At 44.9% G+C, this 22,066-nt stretch overlaps 4 protein-coding genes across 5 annotated transcripts; 2 read left to right on the top strand and 2 right to left on the bottom strand.

Annotated features, from left to right (window-relative positions):
* Positions 1–2,246: 2,246 nt before the first annotated feature.
* Positions 2,247–4,012, top strand: LOC136467956 (tubulin-folding cofactor A-like). Of its 2 annotated transcripts, none has more exons than XM_066466799.1 (4): positions 2,247–2,519; positions 2,712–2,865; positions 3,511–3,597; positions 3,682–4,012. In XM_066466799.1, the coding sequence occupies exons 1-4, from the start codon at positions 2,272–2,274 to the stop codon at positions 3,778–3,780; spliced, it is 588 nt and encodes a 195-aa protein (XP_066322896.1). In that variant the 5' UTR covers positions 2,247–2,271; the 3' UTR covers positions 3,781–4,012. The 2 variants fall into 2 exon arrangements, with proteins under 2 accessions (XP_066322896.1, XP_066322897.1); XM_066466800.1 differs by having other exon boundaries at positions 2,252–2,519; positions 3,511–3,617.
* A 108-nt stretch (positions 4,013–4,120) lies between these two features.
* On the bottom strand, positions 4,121–8,943 carry LOC136467954 (uncharacterized). The gene is made up of 13 exons (XM_066466798.1): positions 8,390–8,943; positions 8,148–8,297; positions 7,783–7,956; positions 7,529–7,672; positions 7,317–7,422; positions 7,082–7,230; positions 6,873–6,998; positions 6,571–6,714; positions 6,269–6,356; positions 5,467–5,840; positions 4,946–5,272; positions 4,597–4,812; positions 4,121–4,508 (listed from the first exon to the last, which is right to left on the bottom strand). Exons 1-13 carry the CDS (start codon positions 8,582–8,584, stop codon positions 4,374–4,376), a joined length of 2,328 nt encoding a protein of 775 aa, XP_066322895.1. The 5' UTR covers positions 8,585–8,943; the 3' UTR covers positions 4,121–4,373.
* Positions 8,944–9,929: 986 nt separating this feature from the next.
* LOC136467953 (uncharacterized) lies at positions 9,930–11,930 on the bottom strand. The gene is made up of 4 exons (XM_066466797.1): positions 11,615–11,930; positions 11,053–11,123; positions 10,802–10,937; positions 9,930–10,198 (listed from the first exon to the last, which is right to left on the bottom strand). Exons 1-4 carry the CDS (start codon positions 11,913–11,915, stop codon positions 10,110–10,112), a joined length of 597 nt encoding a protein of 198 aa, XP_066322894.1. The 5' UTR covers positions 11,916–11,930; the 3' UTR covers positions 9,930–10,109.
* An 86-nt stretch (positions 11,931–12,016) lies between these two features.
* On the top strand, positions 12,017–17,147 carry LOC136467952 (NADH dehydrogenase [ubiquinone] 1 alpha subcomplex subunit 9, mitochondrial-like). The gene is made up of 12 exons (XM_066466796.1): positions 12,017–12,290; positions 12,373–12,481; positions 13,504–13,568; positions 13,639–13,724; positions 13,804–13,888; positions 13,971–14,041; positions 14,994–15,125; positions 15,912–16,027; positions 16,159–16,282; positions 16,373–16,441; positions 16,523–16,643; positions 16,732–17,147. The coding sequence occupies exons 1-12, from the start codon at positions 12,032–12,034 to the stop codon at positions 16,866–16,868; spliced, it is 1,374 nt and encodes a 457-aa protein (XP_066322893.1). The 5' UTR covers positions 12,017–12,031; the 3' UTR covers positions 16,869–17,147.
* Positions 17,148–22,066: the final 4,919 nt, after the last annotated feature.

Raw genomic sequence — 22,066 nt, 5'->3', positions numbered from 1 at the left:
AACTGGATTTATCATGAAACATATTTTTCATGGTATAGTCTATTTATTTGGTGTCATGATGTGTTACATTTTTCTATAAAATTGATCAAACTAATTAACTAAAGATATTATGACTTAGGGTGATTGTAGAAATTGATTTATTTTGTGTGTGTACATGTTTTCCCTGGTTCAACGTACGATGAGTTCTCACGCCACACAGCTGCCAATGAAAGCATATATATTATTAGCCGCAATCTTAGAATTGGAACACTAAGTGGACAGATGGATATGCATGCATGGTCCAACTCCAACTAACAGGCTGGCACATCCAGAAGACCAGAAATTAAAGGAGCAAGGGTGACCAACATCAGTACGCTATAAGCCCCAGCCAGTTTTCTTCTTGTTGTTGAATATACACAGCAGGACCACACCACTGCTCATACCAAACGTTCACGTGCGTCTACACGTACAGAAGCTGCTGCTTCATGCTTGCACTGATACGCAACACACAACATGGAGAGTAGTAACAATATATAAATATATAATACATAGATTCAGTTCATAATTTTGATTTCTAGATAACGCAAAAGTTTCAGTCTTTAAACTTCTTCAGAGAAGAAGCATGATACAAAAACTTTTTACAAGCACACACGCCAATAGCCACGAAGAATCTTATGGCCCTTAGCTTGATTCCAGAATTTTGCATGTTTTTCGTTCTCTCAGAGGGAACAAGCAGTCAAGGCTTTACATACTGAAGCAATACGAAAAATTTATGAATGAAAACAGTGTCCTTTTTCAGTGAGCAGAAATTCAGCTCACAATTCAAGGATCTGCCGTGTGCACATGCGCCAAAAAGGACACTGTTTTCATTCATAAAATTTTCGTAACATATATGCATCGTACTGACAACAGCATGGAAAATTGGTACGGTGGTACTATCATTTTTCTAATAATATCAGTGATAGTAGAGAGATTGCTAATTTAGGACCATTCAGAGATGCTGCAAACTTGCAACTTATTAATTACTAGGTGGTGATATACTCTGCAGCATGGCAGATTTTCGTAAGCAACCACATGAACTAAAACTTGTATCCTACTGCGACAATCTTTAAATACTCCAACTGCCTGACCTATATATCACAGATGGAATCCTCTGAGTCTACTTGGGCCATTTTAGTGCACGTTTGGATCCCCTCTAAACTTTAGAGCTCTAAAAACTTTAGGGCATTTTAGCTGAGTTTTGATATCTAAAGCTCTAATGTGAGGTGCGCTAAAGTTTAGAGCTAACTTTAGACCACGTATTTGGAGACTTAGCTCAAGAATTTAGAGATCTAAAGTTTAGAGTAGTGGATCCAAACAGACCCTTAATACGATAATACACTCTAAAAACAATTCAGCACTGATCTGTGCTACAACTAAGCTGACAGTTCCCCGCCAATCAAGAGTAATGTTCTTTTTTTCTGACGGGGAATCAGGGGCAGTATTATCAAATTACAATTAAAATCATGACATGCACATTTATAGCTTGTCACACTATATATAATTTGTCATGTGGTGCTAGATAGATCACATCACAAGAAATGCTATAATTTCTCTGTGCATCACACTGGATGAGGTGCCAGATCTTGATTAATTGTGCTCATGAAGATGGTCCGGCCGGGAGAGAGGATCATCTAGATGCAGATTAGGTGCATGGTGACATACAAAATTAGGAAAGTGTTGTGTACCTACCGTGGGGAGGGAGGGTGTGCTAGCTTATAAAAACCAAATATTCCAGCTTAAGAAGAAAAATATCCTTGCTTAAAAATACGTGCCCTACCTTTGTGAAAAACATTCTAACTTCACTAGGAAAACGTTGCATTTTCATAAGAAACTGTTTCAGTTTCATGACCAAAATGTTCCATATTTAGAAGAAATTTATACCAACATTGTGAAAAAAAAGATGTCCCATCATTGCGTGAAAACATTCCGACATCACAAGAAAAAATTTAGATATTTGGGAATACATTATCATGACATATTCATGTGAGGTTATAAAATTAATGAGAACACAAATTTAAAAAGACTGATAACAAATTTTACCCCTAAGTCAACGACAAAAAAAGGAGAAAAAAAGAATTCACTAGTGGATCTGAAAAAGGTTCAAACAATTTTAATGAAAAAAGAGTTATAAAAATAAAAATAGTTAGAAGTAAAATAATTATTTTTTAAAAAAAGAACCAAGTGTCCTGGCAAAAGAAAGAAAAAAGGTAAGGAGAATGGAAACCGAGAAAGAAGAAATTAACCAGTTTCATGGGCCGCTCTCCCTACCGAACCAGTCCAGTCATGCGCGTGCATCGGCAGAAAAAAGAGAGAGAAATCGGCCCAATAGCCCTGCTTTTACACGAGTCTACTGTTTTTCTTCGTTTCTCCCGTTCAGCTCGCCTATACGTTCGATTCGGCCGTTTTCTGCATCAACGGGGCCAAGCGACCACCGGCGCCGCCGCCCTACTCCCAGCTGCCCAGGTCCCTTCGCCGACGACGAGCGCCCACCACAGCAGGTACTCTTTCCCCCCTCTCTCCCCTTCCTTCTCTGCAAAACTGAGCACCCGGCCCCGAACCCTATCCGGATCTGATCTAATCACAAGTCTAAGTGTATGCATGTGGCTTCGGGGGGGGGGGGGGGGGGGGGGGGGGGGGGGTGTTTTTTTTTTCACAAATTATTGGGTCCGTTCCTGCCTCTTGCATTCTAGGATGGCGACGCTGGGGAATCTGAAGATCAAGACGTCGACGTGCAAGAGGATCGTGAAGGAGCTGCGCTCGTACGAGAAGGAGGTGGAGAAGGAGGCGGCCAAGACCGCCGACATGAAGGAGAAGGGCGCCGATCCCTACGATCTCAAACAGCAGGTGCTGACAAGTCCCTCTGATTCTCAGAGCATTCTTCTTCTACTACTATTTTTTTTCCTCTTGACGCAGTTATTGACCCCACCCTGCCCTAGTGGTTGCAAAACAACGTAAGATCATTCTAGTATGTTGTGTTGCTGAAGGTTTACATTACAATACCTGCCACTGGTTGTGATCTGATATGCTTACAATTCTTATAATAGTATTGCTCGCTGGTCTTTCAGTCTGCATCTAGTTAGGTAATACTTCCGGATTGCTGTGCGGTAATTGGTGGTTCAGTTTAGCCTTGGAAAAAATAGTATGGTTCATGGGTCTGAAGTTTCTGCCTTCCCATACATTGAGAGGAGACGCCATGTTAATGGATTGTTGCTGAAAATTATATTCTGGTAAGAATTACATCCTTGAGGCTGTAAGGATAGGAGTAATTGGTTGTTGATCATCTCATTTCTGTTTTCTTTGTCCTAGGCTCCTAGCATTAAACTGATCTCTCATTTCTCAGATGCACTGCATTTGTCAGGCCACGTGAAGCCACTGAAGTGGTTTTCTCCTCTTCATGTAACAGAGATTGTGAAAAGTTTGTTGAAATTGTCTGCTGTTCTGATCTCAGGACTCACAAGTCTGTCTGAAACTTGAACTTCACCTCTGCAGGAGAATGTTTTAGCTGAGTCAAGGATGATGGTCCCAGACTGCCACAAGCGACTTGAAACTGCACTGGCTGACTTGAAAGCAACACTGGCAAGACATAAAAATTCTGTGTCCGTATCCTTAAATATTGTGCATTATTTTCTTCGTCCTTTTCAAGGATTGTATCAATTGCAGGCTGAACTGAAGGAGTCAAATGAGCAAGGTGCTGAGATTGGAGAAGCTGAGAGTACAATCGCAGAGGTTGAAGCAGTTGTCAAGCCAACAGAAGATTAGACTTAAAACTCTCAGATTGCTGAACTGTTAGCACGCATCATGTTTTATCCTGTCGAGCCCTTGTGAGCTCATTACGAGATGTGTAAGGCGTGAACTCCTGTACTAGTATCATCACTTCTACCTTGAAAATTTTAAGATGCTGTCCGGAATTGTATTTGCTGCTCTGTGTGCATGTTCTTCAATCTTACATTGCCAGGGAATGCCAGCAGGCATGTCTCGTTTCAGTTCCCAAGTTCTAAGCATTATTGCTTCGTTACTGTTAGCACGCATCCATTGTTTAGTGTAAATTGAAGTCAAGAAAAATGAACAATTGTGAATACAAATGAAATTTGCGATGGTCGATGGTAATATATTGTTTCTATTGCATTATCTCCAAGAAATCAATTTTGTATGTGGTAAAAGAAGTGTACACGGTATCTTGTGCAGGATTGCACAACACAGTCAGTGTTGGTTAAGCTTGGTTAACTTGCATAGGTATAGGTATAAATTCTATACATCGTACTGCTGTACAATCTTCTATCATTTGTGTGTTGTTTTAGCAGATATAACTAATTGTAGTTTCCTGTTAGTAAAGGGGGGAAAGGAAAAACACTTTACAAAAATGCTTCTCGGATCAGCCGTGCAAATACTCGTGATGACAACCGGCTCAAGACATCAGGTAGGATCTTCGATGAGATGCCTGGCAACACAGGTAGAAGCTCTTGCACTACAGACACCATGTTTACGTCCTGCCAACGACGACAATGAATGTCAGCAACCTTCAACATTGGTTCTTAGTAAAATGAAAAAGAAAAAAGCAGAGCTTAGCACTCATACCCCGCCCATTGTTGGAGTTGCAGTCCCAGATGTTAGGAACTTCACAACCTTCTCGACATTGTTCAAGATGACCCTGTCTTCCTCCGTGATAGTTGGAAGCAATGCCCTGGCCCTAACAGGAACCATGCTGAAAACTGGGGTCGCGTTTCCTATCCCGAAAGATGCAGCAATCTGGATTAACTGCTCCCTTGAAATTGCATCAATGGCTTTCACAATCTGCAGTGCTCAAAATAAGAAATCTTTAGTCAGAAATTTTGAATGAGCATTTAACTATATCAAGGAAATTAATATGTCAAGTACAACTCCTGGTCCATAAATAATTATCAGCTGCTATAGCATAAGAGCTTACCTCATCAAGAATGAATTCCCGAAAAAAGTTCCCCCTCTCAGAGAGTAGAAAAGCAAGAGCTGCACGGGCTTTAACCGGCTGCTCAGGCTGTGCTATGGCCATTGGAAATACAGGAATCAAACTGGTGCTAGGTTGACCTCCTAAATCAGCCAGATCAGCCATGTTTCCCTTCAAGTTCTCCCCACCACCGCTCTTAGCTGCACGAATAAAATTCTCGAAAGCTTGCATAACATCAATGAACCTTTCTGCATCGAAAACACCAGTTTTGCCATATATGGTGTAACGCAAGGCACTCCTTAGCCGAGGTGATTCGTCTGTTAGTAGCCTCTGATATTGTCAAATAAAACCACAGATTAGTAATATGGAACTTTAAAGCAAATCCACCATCAGAACTTCTTTGTGCCTCCTATGTGTGTTTCTTTGATAGAGAAGGAGGAATGTTTTAGTTGCAACAGTGTCCATGTACATGGTAGAAATGTATGAGGAGTGTGCAAAGTTTAAATCAAAGGTTGAATGCGGACCTGTGCAATATATGGGTATGCTTCATCCACAATGGCAAATTCAGGATCTCCCACCAAAGCTATGCCTTCTAATACTCCAATAGCTCTAATAATCAGAGCAAAATACGGAGGTATCCTGAATGGATAATCAAAAGTTATTTGTGCTAGATCTGCTGCCAATTCTTGAAAGTTAATATTCTTGGCACCGCCTCCTTCAAGTGCCTGATCAAAAACCTTGGCCAGTACAGGCAAGATAGGATCCAAGTTAACCCCTTCAGGGATAAAACCAAGCTTCACAAAGTCCTTGACAATTGCATCATAATCACGATGAATAAGGTGAGCTATTGCTTCAATCATTCCATACTTTTGATCATCTGTTAGTTTTGTTACAAGCCCTGCAAAGAAAAATTACACTATTTTATTCATTTTTTTCATGTGCTTAAAAAATGGGAAAAAAAACATAGCAAAAGTAGGCTGATAAAAAATCTAAGGACACAATTAATTTTCTTTTGAAACTTAGTCAGCAGAATTCTTGCTAAAAGCATACAAACAGGCTATTAGATGCTACTGAAAAGGTCTGCACTTTTCATGATTTAATCTAGTACTAGTGTGCACTGCTGTAGGTACTAGTTAGTAATGCAGAGTGAAAGAAATTTCTTAAACGAATATCGTTGTGTCATTGTAGTAATAGTAAAGCAGTCATCTTTGCCATAAAAATATCTGTATAATGTATAATATTTGTATATAATTTTATGAGAAGCAACACAAAATACCTTAGTTGGACAAGAGAATTATTTGTGGATTTTCAAACTAGATGACCTACCAAAATCAAGAATAGCCAGCTTTCCATCAGGTGTTCTAATCATATTGCCTGGATGTGGATCGGCATGGAAGAACCCAGTATCAAGCAACTGCAAAGAACAATAAATATAACATGAAGATACTTTCTTTAAAAAAGGTGACTTGAGTGCATGCATATCTTCAATCATGTAAGATGGGAATACTATGGGTAAGATGGTGAAAATTGAAGAACATTATTCCTTACCTTCAGCAAGTGAGTTCATGCATATGTTCGATCATATAAGATGTGGATAGTATTGTACAGAAAATGCTTTTGAAACTAACCTGTTTCAGATAGCAAATGACTCCTACACTGACCAATGATCCAACATCGTCCTCTGTGCTCTGTGACAACTTCTCTCCCTCTATCCATTGTGTGGTAAGAACTTTTCTAGATGTGTATTTATGGTAAGTCTTTGGTACAACAACCTGGAAGATTTTTCAAATAATTCACAAGTGAGTTTTGACAGTGAAACTAACATTGAAATGTTTTACTCCGTAACAGTATAGAATATAGATGTTATAAAGATCTTGTTACATGACTTCCCATTTCCACAGGGTAAATATATGACTACCAAAGCAATTACCTGTGGAAGATCTTCTTTCATCACTTCAGCAAAGTAGGTGCCATTTTCCCCTTCATTTACATAATCAAGTTCTTCAAAAAATCGAGCAGCCCACTCATCTACCAGGCCAACAACATCAACGGATACCTAACAGTATTCAGCAATGTTTCAGTTCGAATTATCAAAGGTAATATCTCTGCCAATTCTCCCCAAGTAGATCAAAATCTTACCTGTGGAAATCTCCTGAGTACCAAACCCAAGTTTCTAATGATGAATAAATCGATGGTGACAGTCTCAAGTACAAATGGCCTCTGCACTTTGACAGCTACTAGTTCTCCTGTTTCTTTCAAGCGGCCCTTATAAACCTGTCCCAGAGATGCTGTAGTACGATGCATAGGATAAGTATAGTCAAGGAATACAATTAGTGTGGCAAGCAGAGAGTGCATAGCTATCTAGTATAATTACCTGCAGCGATTGGGGAGGGGGTTAACTCAGAATAGATTGCTTGCCAAGGCTGACCAAGCTCTTCTTCCAGAAGTGCCATTGCTATATCATCTGGGAATGAAGGAACCTGGACGTTGCAGTAAAAATCCCCATCAGCAAGTAGGTATATGCTATATATATGCGGTAACAAAGGAAAAAAAAACATAATAAAAGAACTATTGAGGCAACGTTACCTTATCACATAATTTCTGCAACTCAATCATTGCTGCAGGGGACAGAATATCTGGACGTATACTTAGCGCCTGCCCAAGCTTGATGTAAGCAGGACCCAGAGACGTCACGATTTCTCTCAGTTCAATTGCGCGAGCCACTTCATTCTGTCGATGAGCATGTGACAGAAACAGAAGAAAGACATAGTGATCAACAAGCACATTTTACATGGTTTTAGGGAAAGCACCACAGCTGCAGGAAGGAATACGATAGGTACCTCTTTGAGTTTCTTGTTAATAAGATCGGATATTAGATGGGAGATGAAACCACCGGCAACAGACAGCAGCTGCACGACTCGAGTGGCGACGGCCCTCGGACGCTTGCCCCAGTAGGCTGATATGATTTCAGGGCTATACACAAGAGGCAGCCCCTCATTGTCCGCGGATTCTACCTTGAACCAAGGAAGGAAGAAAAACAAGGGAATTCAGTAACAACCTACTTGTACACACGTTAATTAACGTTGTGGTGGAAGTGATTTTGATGTTATGTAATTGACTAATTGGTAATTGGTTACAGAAGAAGAGAGCGCGCTGAGTGAAAGGTTAACGGAAGTGGACAAAGGAGGTTGCAGTATGGACGCACCTCGACGAGGCGGAGGCGAACGTTGTCATCGGCGAACTGCTCGTCGCGGAGGTTCTGGCCGCGGAGACCGCGCATGAGCGTGGCGAGCTGCTCGTCCTGCTCCATCTGCTTGCGCACGCGCTGGATCTCCTTGGACACACCTCCGAACCTCTGCGTCATTCAGACGCCCATTCAGACAAACAGGCAGGCAAACATCTCAGCACGTACGAGAGCATCGGACCGCACCGCAGGTTGGAACTTACGGTGTCGGAGAGGTCATTACGGGTCCTGGTCCTGCCGCGAGAGGAGGAGGAGGTGGAGGTGGACGGCTTGGGCTCCGTGGCGACGGCGCGGACGCGTGGGAACTGTCCTCGGCGGCCGGGGAGCGCCGGGAGGTGCGCGACGCGGCCGAAGCCGCCGCAGTGCAGGAGATGCGACGCCGCCGCCGCGGCCTCCATGCCGGCTGGACTCGGCCCGCAGCTGCCGCAACAGCGTCTCTGGTGGGCGGTGGGAAGCGAGGCCGGCGTGGCAAGCGTGGAGCGGGCAGGCGGCGAGGGATGCGATGCGATAGAAGGCAACTGACTGACTGGACAAACGTGAAGTTGGTGGTGGTTCGGAGAGAGCAGGAATTGGGGCGGGGGGCGGGTCGGCCAATGGGTGGTGGCAGCAGCAGGCCACTCAGCGGAAGCGGGGTGGTGGCTCGCGCGCGGCCACGAGCGCGGGGGCGCTGCGCTTGTGGTGGCGCGCGCACTCCTGCGTGCGCGGCTAGTGTGCGGGACTCACTAGCGCATGGACGGCGCGGAGGCGGGCACAGCGCCCGGGACGGACAAAGAACGCGTGGACGGTGGTGGAACTCCCGTCGTCGTCAACGGCGACGACCCCACCGTGAGATTTCAGCAGGGGTGCCAGGTCAGGTGTGTGAGTGGGTTCACGCTTGCGATGTGTCCGCGTTTCGTTCGAACGTTCAGCTCAGATCGCCAACCACATGCTACCTGAGCAGCACCTACCTCGCCTCTTACCACAACAAATTAGGTTTGAACTTACGGCCAGTTCGTCTCGCTGGCGAGCTGATGCTGATGCTAATTTATTGTGAGAGAAAATACTATTATTTTACTAAAACGGTACGGCTGATAAGTTCAAGCGGACGGAGCCTTAAAAATTAGTCCTAGCTGATCACTTTATATATTTTTAACGGTGTGCCCTAACATTTGAATTGTACTCTATGTGCCTGAGTGTCTCTACGGACTCGGGAGTCGGGAGTTAGGCCCTATTCGTTTATGCTGAAATTTAGTTTATACTAGTGCTTATATTGAAATATTATGAGAGGAAAACACTGATCCATAGCTGAAAAGTAGCTTAAGCGAACAGGGCCTTAGTTAGTGACCTTGTATGATATTATTATTTGTTACAAACAGTGAGTCATCAATCGTGCCTACTACCTCTGTTTTGTCCACATACATAGCGGGAGTATATCATTATACGTCGATCAGCCCATAAGACTGATGAGTATGAGTGTATGACGCGGGTAAATAGGCTTAGGTGAGTGCATGCACACTTTTGGAATCAAAGTTCATTTATTCCCCACATATAATATATGCTGACAACGACACACACACACACATATATATGTGTGTGTGTGTGTGTGTGTGCTGTATACTCTATCATTACATGTTCAATCGAATTGATTCTAGGTACCAACATCTACAACTGATCGTCTGCTGTGTTCCTGGCCGGCATTTAAAGGGACGGTTCCATGAACAAATAAAGCTGATACTGATGCATGGCAGTTAAAACAGAACAACATGGATGATCACATATATTAAAACTTCACATTTCTACAAGAACATCGCTGCCAGTGATTTTACAAACATGGGTTATCACAGCTCCGCTCGCCTACAATGGACAGATTGACTTGAATGCACCATGCAGCAGCTTCAAGGCACATGAAAACAAAATCCCTTGTGCCGAATAACACGTCTCACTTCATTTAGTTTTTGCACTAGAAGTCCCATTCTTTTCGATCGCTCGCTGCCTTGCACGCTCCATCTTCCGTTTACGCCATTCTTCAAGAGCTGGAGATGTTCACACAAGATCATCAGTTCAACAGGTTCACAAGAAGGGCAAAGGGCAGAAAGCTGCCAAGCTGTTCTAGCAAAGCACTCTATTCCAGAATTGCTAACTGCCGTGCCGACACTGGAAACAAAGTTTATTTCCCACATATGCTGACTTCAATGCTCGTCATTTTGCCTTTATGTATGTAAAGTCTAACTGTATATTATATGTTCGATTCAATTGATTCAGTTTCCACCTACAACTGGTATTCTGTTCCTGGGAGGATATTCTTGCACAAGACAACAAAGGGCAGTCGGTTAGAACTGCCATGCTATGTATCTCTGAGTTGTAAATGCTTCTAGATATAAAAAGAAAAGAATCTCCAATTTTTTGTCAAACCGGTGAGATATAAGGAGACAAATTATTTTGAAAATTTAATAAATTGTAAATCAAATAGAGTTACCATGACATCATTTTAAGGATTGTGATGCATTAACCATGCATGAAAGCACAACGGTTCAAATTATCCCTGGTCATTCTAAGGAATGGACCATGTTTATCCAAATTATGTTTTGTCCGAAATTTGCAACAAGTAAAAGACTGAGCAGTGAGTTGAAGGAAACCTTTTTGGCTACTGCCATCATTCCCCGCCCTTAAATCCTTCAGCCGTTTTGATAAATCAACGGCAGCAGTCTGCTTAGGATCTTCATCTGTCGCCATGCCATGCTCACCATAAGCTTCTTGCTCAATTTCCTTCACCTATGTAACGATCAACAAGAATTCTCAAAAATAAGGTATTCCATGCAGCAGCATGGTGTGTATCCCCATCTCTATCTCAAATAACTCACTATAAACAAAGTGCATGGAAACATACTCTTCTGATCAAATCCACAGGCTCCATAGCACGACGCAACTCCTCAGATTCCCATATATACCGAAGCTGAGCTGCACAATAGTAGGATCCAGTACTTAAGCTGAATTTAGTTATCAAATAATAGAAACGAGGCGCACAATAACAACGTGAGCAGAATTTTGTAAGGAGAACCCATGATAGAATTCTAACACTTACTTACAGACTTAACGAAGCACCAAAAAGGCTAACTCCGTCAAGGATCTAGCAATTGGGCTGAGAATGCTGACAGAGGGGGTAACCCTAACAGAGGCATTTTTGGAGCAAGCACAAATGCACAATCTTAGAATTCATGTGGGACTCAGGTGTTCGGATTTGCAAAGATGGATCAATATCGACATGTCCTACACCGAGCGGAGCTATAATCAGAAGTTCTTACCCCACGTTTAATTGGAAGAAAATCCCCGAATTTTGCTAGCCAGTGAACCGTACTGCTCAATTGGGACCAAACCGAACATACCTCTCAATCCATACATCCCAGCCAAAATGAGAAATTCAGGGCGAACACGAGGTCACGGAACCGTACCGGAATCGAGCCTGTCCCCGCCGGCGATGCGCGTCCAGGACGAGAAGTAGTTGTGGAGGAGGAGGGCCGCAACGAGGAGGTTAAAGGCGCACACGGCGATGGTGGCATTCTTGTACGACAGCCTCGAGGCCGCCGCCCCAGCTCTCCAGTTAGGCTGCGCGTCCATCCCCTCGTCGGCGCCGCCGTGGAGCTCGCCGGGGGAGAAGGAAGCCGACGAGGCGACGAGGCAACCAGCCCCGGATCGGCTGCGTTCTGCAGCTGTAGCTGTACCTAACCAAAGCAGCAGCCCAGCGCACGTCATCTGGGCCGTCCGCCCGCTCATCCAACGGTCCGTATTGGCTGCGCTGTAACGGCTCCAGTGGGCCTCGGTCCAGTAACGCGTGGGACTGGGTTGGGCCACGGCCCACGGATTGGCAGATGCGGACGCCCCAAGGCCCCAAGCCCACAACCCTACCATTCCTTTCTCTCTCACCGTCGTCGTCGTCATCGCCACCCCCACTTGGCCCCCTCGTCGCCTCCTCCTCCGCCGACCACCACCGTCCACCGGCGACAAGGACAGCAACGATGCAGGCGGCGGCGTGGAGGCGTCACCTCCTCTACCACCATCTCTCCCCTTCCATCTCGGCCGCCATCGCCGCCTTCAGATCCGCCTCGCAGCCGGGGCTCGCTCCCCAAGGTAGCTACCATTTCCATTTCCCTTCTCCGCACGCGTGCCCCTCCCGCCGGATAGATAGATCTCAGAGGCAGTTGCCTTTCAGGGTTGTGCGGAGCGGATGGCGCGAGGTACATGTCGTCCGCGAGGGAGCCGGCGGTCAAGGGGTCCGGGCATCTCGTCCGCAAGGGCACCGGAGGGAGGTCTTCTGTGAGGTGAACACTCGGACTCCGTTTCTTCCAGTTGATTGCTCCTGAATTAAACGGCCATAAGTGTTGCGGCGGCTTGTACCTGGTTGGCCCTCTGGGTGAGATTGAGCTAGTGTTGTGAATTTGTGATCTATTTCAACTGCCAAACATAGATGGAGTGCCTAGTCAGCCTTGTCGTGACCTTTGTGATGCTCAGATCATCAGATCATGTAGTTCACAGAATCACACTTGGCAATGCATGCACCAGATTGAGTTCGTTGATTGATTGGTGTGGTAGCTATTGTTTGAAATGTCCGTACCATTAACTTTGCCTGATCTGAAATATAGTGAGGACCCTATAGAATTCTGTAGCCTGGAAATTTCTGAGTTACAGTTCCACTCACGGTTACCGTTGCAAGAGTGTGTGGTGATATATGAAAACCTTCAGTAATCTTATTACTAGTGTTGCTAGTAAGCTCTTTCTGGTTGATGTTTTCTTTGCAATTGTTAGGTTGCTAACAATTTATGACCTAAGTTGTTGGACTATGTCATCGGGCAAAGTTGCTGCCCTTTATCATTTTGAGTACCGACTGCTTTCGTAGCTTTGTGTGTTACAGGCAGGTGGATACCTGTATTAATTCGTGATGCATATTGGTTTGCTCATGTTAATCAGTTTAACCATGTAGATGATGCATTAATCCATGTGCCTTTTGAAGTTGTGACATATTTTAGTGGATGGCATTGCTTGGTTTGGTTTTGCATGGAATCTAAACCGTTGCAATGTAGTCTGAGCTGCTTTTCGTATCTTGCAATGCTACAGTACCGTTCATCTTTTGCACTGTGTCTTCAAAACTCAAAACATGAAATTAGCTATTTAGGTTAGAGTACATATGTGTGATGTGTTTATTTCTTGGTCCAGCATGATAGCTCCATCATCGCATCTCCCATATCTGTATGCAAACACTAGAAATTTCCAGTCATAGTTTATAGTTGTCTTAATCATGTACCTTACCCTGGTTTATAATGAGCATATTTTTTTGCCTTAATAGTGGAATCGTAGCCACGGTGTTTGGAGCTACTGGGTTTCTTGGGCGTTATCTTGTGCAACAACTTGGTAAGACTATGATGCTATATAAATTGAATTTATGAATAGAAGGGTTACTCAAACGTTAATTGTTGTGCAGCCAAGATGGGATCTCAAGTGCTTGTCCCATTCAGAGGTTGCGAGGATTCTCATCGCCACCTGAAGATTATGGGTGACTTGGGTCAGGTAAAACAGTAAACAAGTAGATTACTGTGTTTAGCAATTAAATCCTTTTTTATTTATTCATCCTTTTGACTTCTGGCAGATTGTGCCGATGAAATACCATCCAAGAGATGTTGATTCAATTAAGGCTGTTATGGCCAAGTCAAATGTGGTTATTAACCTCATAGGTGTGTTTAACTTGGTACATATATTGTATTCAGCTTTTCATGATCATATCTTATTTTGACTTTGTTAACTCCGTTTCAACAGGACGAGAGTATGAAACAAGGAACTACAGCTTTGAAGAAGTAAACCACCATATGGCTGAACAACTTGCAACGGTATGCCCTGTCCATTTTACTTTCTGTTTCAGATCTGCTATCTAAATATGTTGGCCTTTTTTTCTGGAAAGGGAAAGTATGTAACCTATTTCTGCAAGGGCCATTTAAAATTAGGATTCGATGGTGCCCAGCCATAGTGAAAAAACTTGAGCCCTGGGACCCTGGCTCTGGGCCTCTGGCTCACCTATGCACGTCACATCATCACCAATCTCCCCAGTTCTCTTGCATATGACTGCAAGTTTAGGTTGCCACTTAACAGGATCGTGTAATTCATGGCTGTTGATTTTCATTGTACCTGTGTAGTTGGCTTAGGCTAGGTTGCACCCAGATCTGGCATAACAAATCAAAGATATATTAGCCTTTTCTAGTCTGACATTGGGTAACTGTAGCTGGCCTTTTGGTTAAGATGAATTCTTCTATCTCACTTTTGTCTTTCTTTTTGTAAATGCTTGTAGGGTTCGAGTCGCGGTCTTCTCGCATTGCACAGGCGAGGGTAAGGCTTGCCACTGGCACCCTTCCCCAGACCCCGCACAGAGCGGGAGCTCTCTGCACTGGGTACGCCCTTTTGTAGGGCTTAGCTTGTTGGTTCATGTAGAGGATGTTGCTTTAAAGTATAAAGTAAATAACATGTCTCTCCTCTCACTGAGCCATTGCGTCATTGGTCTGTTAGTTTAGGGCTATATTGGCAGGTTCTGATAAGAATATAACCGCTGCTTGTGCATGAGTTTTTGCCCTGAGGAATTTTCTGATTAATTTCGTCATCAAGCCACTGCCCTGAGGAATTTCCTGATTACATAATTTCATCATCAAGCCACTAGCTATTTATGCTGCATAAACAATTGGGGAAAAAATCCAATCATTTATGTTACTTATGTTTGCAATATGAGAATACAACTCGTGACAAGACTTTCAGTGGTGCCTGGCTAGTAACTGGATGTTCTGTTCTACACAGATTGCTAAGGAGCATGGTGGTATCATGAGATTTATCCAGGTTTCTTGCCTAGGGGCATCACCGTCTTCTGAATCTAGAATGTTGAGGACAAAAGCTGCAGGAGAGCAATCAATCTTGAAAGAATTCCCTGAGGTGATAATTTTTTTTCAGCTTTAGTAATTCAGCAGGCTACAGAGGGACGGGGATATTGATGAAGATGTTAGCCATAGAATCAAAGCAGGGTGGATGAAGTGGCGGCAAGCGTCTGGTGTCCTATGTGACAAAAGGGTACCACAGAAGCTAAAAGGCAAGTTTTATAGAACGGCGATTAGACCTGCTATGTTGTATGGTGCAGAATGTTGACCTACGAAAAGACGACATATTCAACAGCTAAGTGTCGCGGAAATGCGTATGTTGCGTTGGATTTGCGGTCATACAAGAAGGGATCGAGTTCGGAACGATGATATACGTGAGAGATTAGGGGTAGCGCCAATTGAAGAAAAGCTTGTCCAACACCGGTTGAGATGGTTTGGACATGTGCAACGGAGACCTCCAGATGCACCGGTGCGTAGTGGAATCCTAAGTCAGGATAGTAACGTGAAGAGAGGCAGAGGAAGACCGAAGTTGACTTGGGTAGAGGCAATAAAAGGAGATTTGAAAGGATGGAATATACCCAAAGACTTAGCCTTAGATAGGAGTGCTTGGAAGACAGCTATTCACGTGCCTGAACCTTGATTGCTTCTGTTGGGTTTCAACTCTAGCCTACCCCAACTTGTTTGGGACTTAAAGGCTTTGTTGTTGTTGTTGTTGTTGTTTAGTAATTCAGCAGGCTATGATAATTATTGTTTCATGACCATCCAAAGGTCAAAGCCATCAGTAAATTGTATCCCTTTTCTAAGCAATGAGTTTAACCAAAATTTTGTTTATATCCATCGACAGGCTACAATCATGAGGCCTGCTACCATGATTGGCACAGAAGATCGAATTTTGAACAGATGGGCACAATTTGCAAAGAATTGGGGTTTCCTCCCGCTTGTTAGTGGTGGATCTACAAAGTAATTGAGCTTACCTGTTGACTCTCCTCCTGATGCCTGACCTGAAAATGAGTTCAGGACATGAAATGATCTTTTATGCATGTTAGAAGTTCTTTGCCAGCAGGTAAATTACATAATGTTTCCTTTTGCAGGATTCAGCCTGTTTATGTAATCGATGTTGCTGCTGCTATTGTCAACTCCCTCAAGGATGACGGCACTAGCATGGGAAAGATATATGAACTTGGGGGCCCTGAGATTTACACTGTCCATGAGCTGGTAACTGTTACTCCAACCTTGTCCTGATGAATATATTTTAATTTGCATATGTGAAGGAAAAGGAGATGTGACCGTGATTGATTATGACAGGCTGAGCTGATGTATGAAACAATCCGTGAATGGCCACGATATGTCAATGTTCCTCTTCCTGTTGCAAGGGTGTGAATTTAATTACTAGTAAATGTTGGCCAGAAAACTGGGCATTAGGTAGACTCTTGTATTGACTTCTGTGGTTCTCAGGCTATTGCTTCCCCAAGGGAAATGTTGCTCAACAAAGTGCCGTTCCCCCTGCTAACCCCTTCCATTTTCAACCTAGATCAGATCAATGCATTCGCTGTAGACAACCTCGTGTCTGAAGATGGTGAGGATCTCACTTACAAACCGAGCAATATCTTGTTACGCTTTGCTCAATGCACCTTGCTCAAGTATTTCCCATACATCCTCTGCAGCTCTCACCTTCGAAGACCTCGGCATCATGCCTCAGAAGCTGAAGGGGTACCCGGTGGAATACCTCGTGTCGTACAGGAAGGGTGGGCCAGCTTTTGGCTCGACCGTTAGCGAGAAGATGAGGAGCTCCGAGATGTAGGGGCCTCGCCCTGTCTCTGAAGACACTGTAGACTCATGATCATTTAGCTGCAGATGCATTGTTGTGTTTGTTGTTCTGGCCATCCATCGCCGCTGCAGCCACGGCTGCCTCACCGGTTGGAGCAGCAGGACCCAAATTTCCATGCGTGGCTCCTGCTCATTGTCTTGTTTATTTACACCAATAAGGACCCAAATTCCGTGAAGTGAAGAGAAGAATCGTTCCAACAATTTTACGGCTGAGGTTTCACACAGCATGATATATATAACCCTTGTTTCTGGATACATTGTTCGTTCTGTCCAATTGTTCTGCATGGTACTCTGCATATTGCAGCTGCAGCTGCTTCTGCTCTGCTTGGGTTGGCACGAACAGAAACGGGAACCCTGCAGTGCAGGCATCTGGGACTCTCGAACGGTGGGCTGCATTGCGTTGACAGAATCTCTGCAGCGCTGCGGAAGCTGCTCTGGAAGTGTCTCCCAACAACCAAGCTGACTGCCTCAACGCTGCAAAATCTGTTCTGGTCTCTCTAGTTTTATTTAAGGGTCATTGGAGTTGTTACCGTTTGACTGTTACTGTCACATGACTAGAACTCGTCCCCATAAGGCCATACTGAAATGGACGTGGCAACGTACGTTTTTGAACCAGCAAAGATCACCAGTGGCGCCATCATGAGAGATGGATGTGCCACCTACATGGACCAGCAACAATCACGCAGTGATCACATCCATCGCTGCTAATGTGCCAGTATGGTTCTGGTTCCCGGAGCCATTCAGCCATCAGTCACGCAGCTGCCCTGCCAGTGCCACTGGAATACTGGATCTGATGTGATGCGTCAACAGACTCACGTACCACGGCAGTGTTGGTTACATTTCCATTCTCGGCACGTTTGTTTGATCGAGCTACTCGCTCCGTCTCTAAATAAGTGCACTTCTAGAGTTTAGATAAATAGATAAGGTTAGTGAGAAATTACATACTATCTCCGTCCTGAAAAGAATGTAAATCTTACTTTTCGAGGTAAAATTAGTGTAGGTGTAAAATTATGCATTTACATTTCCTCCATCATTCTCCCCATAGGTAGAAACTGAAAAACAATAATTACATTCTAGAATGTTCTTCCCATCATCCCATGGATGGATAGAGGAGTGGTAGTTTTAACTTTTAATATGTGAGTTCTATTGGAAAAGTTGATCTCGGCTCTACAATTACATTCTTTTTGAGACAAAATTTGAAATATAGGATTACATTTTTTTTTTTGGATGGAGGGAGTATATGCCCCTATAAAGGTGTACTCCGTAATCATTACACCTCGGGAAGAGAGAAGTTGAAAAAAGACAAGTGAAGTTGGTTTATCTTATATGTAGAGGTGCATCTATTTTGGGAAAAAAAAATTGAACTCTAGAAGTGCATTTGGGCCTTGTTTAGATTGAAAAAAATGTCAACCCGATGAATAGTAGCACTTTCGTCTTATTTGGTAAATATTGTCCAATCGTGGACCAACTAAGCTCAAAAGATTCATCTCGTGATTTCCAACTAAACTGTGCAATTAGTTATTTTTTTTATCTACATTTAATGCTCCATGCAAACGGCTAAAAATTGATGTGATGGAGAGAGAGTGAAAAAACTTGGAATTTTGAGGGTATCTAAACAAGACCTTGTTATGGGACGGGGGGAGTATCTCGTTTACTGCTCATATGTACCATTGCAACAAATTCTGTTTGCGTCCGGTCGCAACAAATTTCTATCCGGTTCACGTACTGTTTGTTTATGCCATTTTTTTATATAATCTCTTCCCACGACGGCATAAGACTTGTAGTCATCGGCAGTGTGGTTTAGTTGTACCCTACGACGTACGCACTAGCCTATAGACCTCACCAGCATGCATGGTTGGCAGATTATTGTTGTTTCTCAGACTGCTGACCATGATTGTGGGATTTGATTCATCAACTGTTTTCTTTATTTATGCACAGGGTGTCCATTCTTCATTTGCAATTGGCAGTACATCAATCAGCCATCCAGATTGTAAGCATCGGCTGATGGCGCCTCAGCATTTTTAAATAAAGGTCATCCCATCCCTATGAAAGTTAGTCAATCAGCAAGCCCCTCCTGGTCTGTGGACAAATGCAGAGCCTTGGAAATATTTTCAATATTCATGGACGAATGAAGTACTTGTTTTGTTTTCAAGGTCATTGGAGAACAATGGCGGATCCAGACCCCCTGGGGTTTGTTTTTCGAAACTCAGTCTATACACAGGCGCTCTTGTGCTGTATTAAAAGGTTAGAGAGGAAGAAGTGAGGAGAAGATGAAGACAGACAGAGAGGTGGGAGAGGAGGAAAAAGAAGCAACAAATGCTAGGTCTGCCCCTGTATATGGGAATAAAAACTCCCTATATATATATAAACAATCTTCCAAAGATATTGACACGCATGTGGGAGTTAGTCACGAGCGACATATATTTCAAGTTCTTCAATCTATTTGGTTGATACCATGACCAATTACAGTTCGGTGGGTCTTGACCCTATACTGCATGTGACCATCGACCAAGAAAAGAGCAAGAGGTAGATAACGTTGTGCAAGGTAGCTCAACCACGTACTCCCTATATTTTTTTCGTGTTGCACTACCTTTGTTCTAAATTAAATATTATATCCTTTAACCATTACTTTTTAAGAATTATATTTGCTAACAACATAAGATTTATGTTTTAAGTTTATTATCAAAAACATATTTATAATATATATAATTCACATCTTGGGAAACTGTCGGGTTCATAAACCGGGGGTCCCTCGCGGACCGGCTTCCCAACAAAATCTCGGCCCAGCAGGCAACGTTGCAAACAACGCACACCTCATGGGCTGGCCCAAGTACCTGAACAACAGGCCAGAAGGGCGATTTAATCACCGACCGGAAGGCCTGGTCGAGGAGGAACGGCGTCTGTTTTCGACTCCGGCCCACCTCGTCAACCGGAGCACTCGCTTCGGTCTCCAGCCCGCCTCCGGACGGCCTTTCCGACGAGAATGCATGGCCAAAGCACTACTTCTGACTCCGACCTGTGTGTCCGACCGGGGATGCGACAAACCCCTGCTCACTGCTCTTCTCCGACTGGCGCGATCAGAGCCGACTGGGACCAACCGATCGGGGACGCTCGCTCGGTAAGGACCAGGGAACGAACGAAGAAAGCAAGGCAGGGTGCACAAGTCAAACCGCAATACCAGGGACCATACCCTGTACACCTGCAGAAACAGTGCTCTGCAACCTCCCTGGCACGACAGAACCCAAACAGTATTGTAGGCGCCAATATTTTCCCCTACAGTATTGTGGGCGTCATTAACTCCCATACGGTAAGGCCCCCCCCCACATGTCTCTGGGCATCGACAGTGTTGTGGGCGCCGGCATTTACCATACCAGGCGAATATGGTAAAACCCCTTAAATGCCTCCAGGTATCAATAGTATGACAGGCGCCGATGTCTGCCATACCCGAAGAAGACAACACAGCCTCCCACGTGCATCTGACATCCAATAGTGTTGTGGGCGCCTACCATCGTCCGGTACCCGTCGGCGTGGGCAACAAGGCTTAGAAGCAAACGTACTCTCTCCCTCTCACTTGTAAGGTCATCCCCTTCATCTATAAAAGAGGATGCGCTCTCTCCCATTCAAAAAAAGATCATCCAAGTTCATGAAGATTGATTCAGATTCATCAGATCGATCAAGTTCACTAGTTCACAACCACAGAACCGTCAGGTTCGAACCACAAGCACACGCTTGAACACTTAGCACATAGCGGGACTCCTATCACTCTCGACCCTTCCGACCGGAGTCTGATCGGATCTCTTGTATCCCCTATCTTTTTTCTTCTCGTTTGTAACCCCACTGCAAACTTCGAGCACCTGGGCTCAGGAATAAAGTCACCGATCGACTCGAACTGGACGTAGAGCACGTTGCCTGAACCAGTATAACCCCTGTGTCATCGAGTGCTAGGCCACCTCCGATCACAACGTACGGCAAAACTACAAATATTTATTTGTTGGTCACTTTCTGCACCGACAGCTGGCGCCGTCCGTAGGGAAGATGTTGTACGTTCAACAATTTTTGGTCATCGGATAGCCCACTTTTCCACCACCTTCACCATGGCGGGCTCAAGCGATACGACTTGCTTCGACTCACTGGAGTTTCCCGCACTCCCACCTATTGGGATGTGGGTTCCACCTGTCACCGAGCCGTCCCAGGCCTTCCTCTTTGGAAGCCTGGACTTCGTCGCCGACAGGCTCGGCGTACTACGCCTTCGCGAGGAGGCACTCGTTCTGGCGCCCGTTGGAGGGGCACCCTCCATCGGCTCTGGGACACACAACAACTTCAACGACGAGGCATCTGCACTTCATTCCGAGCAAACTCTCTGCTCAAACCCCGCTACGAGTAATGTACATGTTGTTATTTACTTACTATTCTCTATTTTTCGCCAATTATCCAGAAGAACCCAGTTGTCCCCGCCGCGACCGCCATGCGATCGGTTCCCTTACGGCCTCGTGTCTCCCGCGGACGCATACGCCCGGGGGCTCCGAAGGATGCTGGCGCCGCCCCCTCTCACATCCGAATTTGTGGGGATGACGAGCTATGCTCCCACTTGTTTCCTCGACCTCATGGATGATGATGTTGAGAGTGACGACTCCAGCATCGGCGATGTGGCGCCTAGCCACCGTCCGTCCTGGGAGTGCGCTATGGCGGACGCTCTAAGACAGCCACCGGCGAAAGCAGTGTCCTCACAGACTCATGCCCCTCTGGACCCTCATGCGGAGACCCTGCGCTCACATGGGAGCATGGCGAGGAGCTACGACAACAGCGGCTGAACTAGCCACCGACTGCGCTAGCACGCCTGGCACCCCACACCGCGCTCTGTGTGCATAAACCGGCGAGCGACGCCTGGGGTCACACCCGTCGGGTCCAGCGCAACACCATGGACAGGGGGAACGATCCCCCATAGTTCGCTCGGGCCAATCAGAATATCGCCGCTGCGGCAATGCTTCTGTGCGGCCTTCCCGAGCCGAATGACCCCCAAGAACAGGCGATCCACCAGAACCTCTGGGCACTAGTGGAGACCGTCGCCGTTCAACAGGCGGAGAGCTCTGTATCGTGACACTGACTTGCGGCCTCTCTCCCCACCAGGGGAGTGGGGACGTACTAGACGAATCGCTCCACTCGCTCACCGCT

Source organism: Miscanthus floridulus, chromosome 7 (assembly GCF_019320115.1).
Source record: "Miscanthus floridulus cultivar M001 chromosome 7, ASM1932011v1, whole genome shotgun sequence".
NCBI classification, from domain to species: domain Eukaryota; kingdom Viridiplantae; phylum Streptophyta; class Magnoliopsida; order Poales; family Poaceae; genus Miscanthus; species Miscanthus floridulus.
This window is presented reverse-complemented; position numbering and strand designations above follow the sequence as displayed.